The sequence below is a fragment of the Oncorhynchus nerka genome, linkage group LG5 (assembly GCF_034236695.1).
Source record: "Oncorhynchus nerka isolate Pitt River linkage group LG5, Oner_Uvic_2.0, whole genome shotgun sequence".
NCBI lineage: Eukaryota > Metazoa > Chordata > Actinopteri > Salmoniformes > Salmonidae > Oncorhynchus > Oncorhynchus nerka.
The window spans coordinates 18,225,711-18,228,210 of record NC_088400.1 but is presented as its reverse complement, the minus strand read 5'-3'; the positions used below and the strand labels follow the sequence as shown (position 1 = coordinate 18,228,210).

General features: G+C 48.8%; 1 protein-coding gene across 1 annotated transcript in view; it reads left to right on the top strand.

The window, feature by feature from the left end:
• LOC115126950 (teneurin-2-like) overlaps positions 1–2,500 on the top strand; it is a 408,099-nt gene that overhangs the window by 322,939 nt on the left and 82,660 nt on the right. The window contains exons 8-9 of the mRNA XM_065018426.1: positions 396–601; positions 1,310–1,505. Coding sequence (XP_064874498.1) covers positions 396–601; positions 1,310–1,505 — 402 coding nt within the window. The remainder of the gene's footprint in view (positions 1–395; positions 602–1,309; positions 1,506–2,500) is intronic.

Below are 2,500 nucleotides of genomic sequence, written 5' to 3'. Positions count from 1 at the left end.
CTGGGCAGACGTACATAGTTCATTCTCCCAGAATGCAAACCTTCAATGTTTTAATGGTTTTGCTATGTGATTACTGGTTACTGACATTGTGATGATCCTCTCCTCTCTTCAACTCTCTCTTCAACTCTCTGTCTCTCTCTCTCTCTCTCTCTCTCTCTCTCTCTCTCTCTCTCTCTCTCTCTCGCTCTCCTCTCCTCTCCTCTCTTCAACTCTCTCTTCAACTCTCTCTTCAACTCTCTCTTCAACTCTCTGTCTCTCTCTCTCTCTCTCTCTCTCTCTCTCTCTCTCTCTCTCTCTCTCTCTCTCTTCTCTCTCTCTCTCTCTCTCTCTCTCTCTCTCTCTCTCTCTCTCTCTCTCTCCTCTCCTCTCCTCTCCTCTCCTCTCCCCTCCCCTAGCTCCTTGGCCAGGTCCTAACAGCAGTATAGACAGTGGGGATGTGGAGGTGGGGAGGAGGGTGAGTCAGGAGATTCCTCCAGGGATGTTCTGGAGGTCTCTGCTTCACCTGGCCCAGCCACAGTTCCTCAAGTTCAACATCTCCCTGGGGAAAGATGCTTTGTTTGGGGTCTACATCCGCAAGGGCCTGCCCCCCTCACACGCACAAGTAAACTGTCAAAACACACACACACACACACACACACACACACACACACACACACACACTTAGACATACACAGGGCCTGCCTCCCTCACACCCACTGGTAAACTGTCATAACACACACCAGGATTATCAATTCAGGAAGTGATTTGAATTTACAATTGAATTTAAAAATCCTCAATTGGAGGAAAAACTGAAATAAATAGCTTTGTTTATTAAGAAGTAGTTGAAAATAGATGGCATTTTATAGTTAACCCTGACCAACCCTGACCAACCCTGACACACACAGGTATATGAACATAACACACACCAATAGACACATAACACACACCAATACACACATAACACACACCAATACACACATATCACACACCAATACACACATAACACACACCAATACACACATAACACACACCATTGCACACATAACACACACCATTACACACATAACACACACCAATATACACATAACACACACCAATACACACATAACACACACCAATACACACATAACACACACCAATACGCACAATACACACATAACACACACCAATACGCATAATACACACATAACACACACCAATACACACATACATAGTTACACAAAAATGGACTGCACACACACACTTACATTATACAGTACACACACTTCTGGATTTGAATTGACTTGCTGGTCTGAGCTTCCTGAAAGTGTTATTGTCTCTCCTCCTGCAGTATGACTACATGGAGCGCTTGGACGGTAAAGAGAAGTGGAGTGTTGTGGAGTCTCCTCGAGAACGCCGCAGCATCCAGACTGTGGTTCTAAACGAAGCAGTGTTTGTCCAGTACCTGGACCCAGGAGCATGGCATCTAGCCTTCTACAATGACGGACGAGAGAGAGAGACCGTCTCCTTCAACACTGCTGTAATGGGTAAGAGAGAGAGAGACCGTCTCCTTCAACACTGCTGTAATGGGTAAGAGAGAGAGAGGGAGGGTGAACGAGGGGGGAAGATAGAAGGGGAGGGAGAGAGGGAGAGAGGGGGAGGGAGAGAGAAAGATAGATAGAAGGGGAGGGAGAGAGGGAGGGAGAGAGGGGTAGAGAAAGATAAAAAGGGGAGGGGGAGAGAGAGGAGGGAGAGAGAATGCTAGAAGGGGAGGGAGAGAGGGGGAGAGAAAATAAAAAGGGGAGGGGGAGAGAGAGGAGGGAGAGAGAGAGAGACATCTCCTTCAACACTGATGTAATGGGTTAGGAGAGAGAAAGAGGGGAGAGAGTGAGAGGGGTAGGAAGAGAGAGGGGGGAGAGAGAGAGACATCTCCTTCAACACTGGTGTAATGGGTTAGGAGAGAGAAAGAGGGGAGAGAGTGAGAGGGGTAGGAAGAGAGAGGGGGAGAGAGAGAGAGACATCTCCTTCAACACTGGTGTAATGGGTTAGGAGAGAGAAAGAGGGGAGAGAGTGAGAGGGGTAGGAAGAGAGAGGGGAGAGAGTGAGAGGGGTAGGAAGAGAGAGGGGGGAGAGAGTATACAAACTTTTACCCCACTCAAGCGCAGCAGTTTTACTTTCACCCAATCCTACTCTCACGATTAGACTGCCAGCTCCTGTGGAGAGAGTGGGGGAAGGACGGAGGGGAGAGTAGGTTTGAGTTAGGTAAGGCATCGTGCTTAGAGCGGGAAGTGGAGAGAGGGAGAGAGGTGGAGACAGAAAGAGGGAGAGAGGGAAGTGGAGAGAGGGAGAGAGGTGGAGACAGAAGGAGGGAGATAGGGAATGGGAGAGAGGAGAGAGGAGGAGACAGAGAGAGGTAAGTGGAGAGAGTGAGAGGGATGGAGAGAGAAAGGGATGGATGGAGAGAGAAAGAGAGGGATGGAGAGAGAAAGGGAGGGCTGGAGAGAGAAAGGTAGGGCTGGAGAGAGAAAGGGAGGGCTGGAGA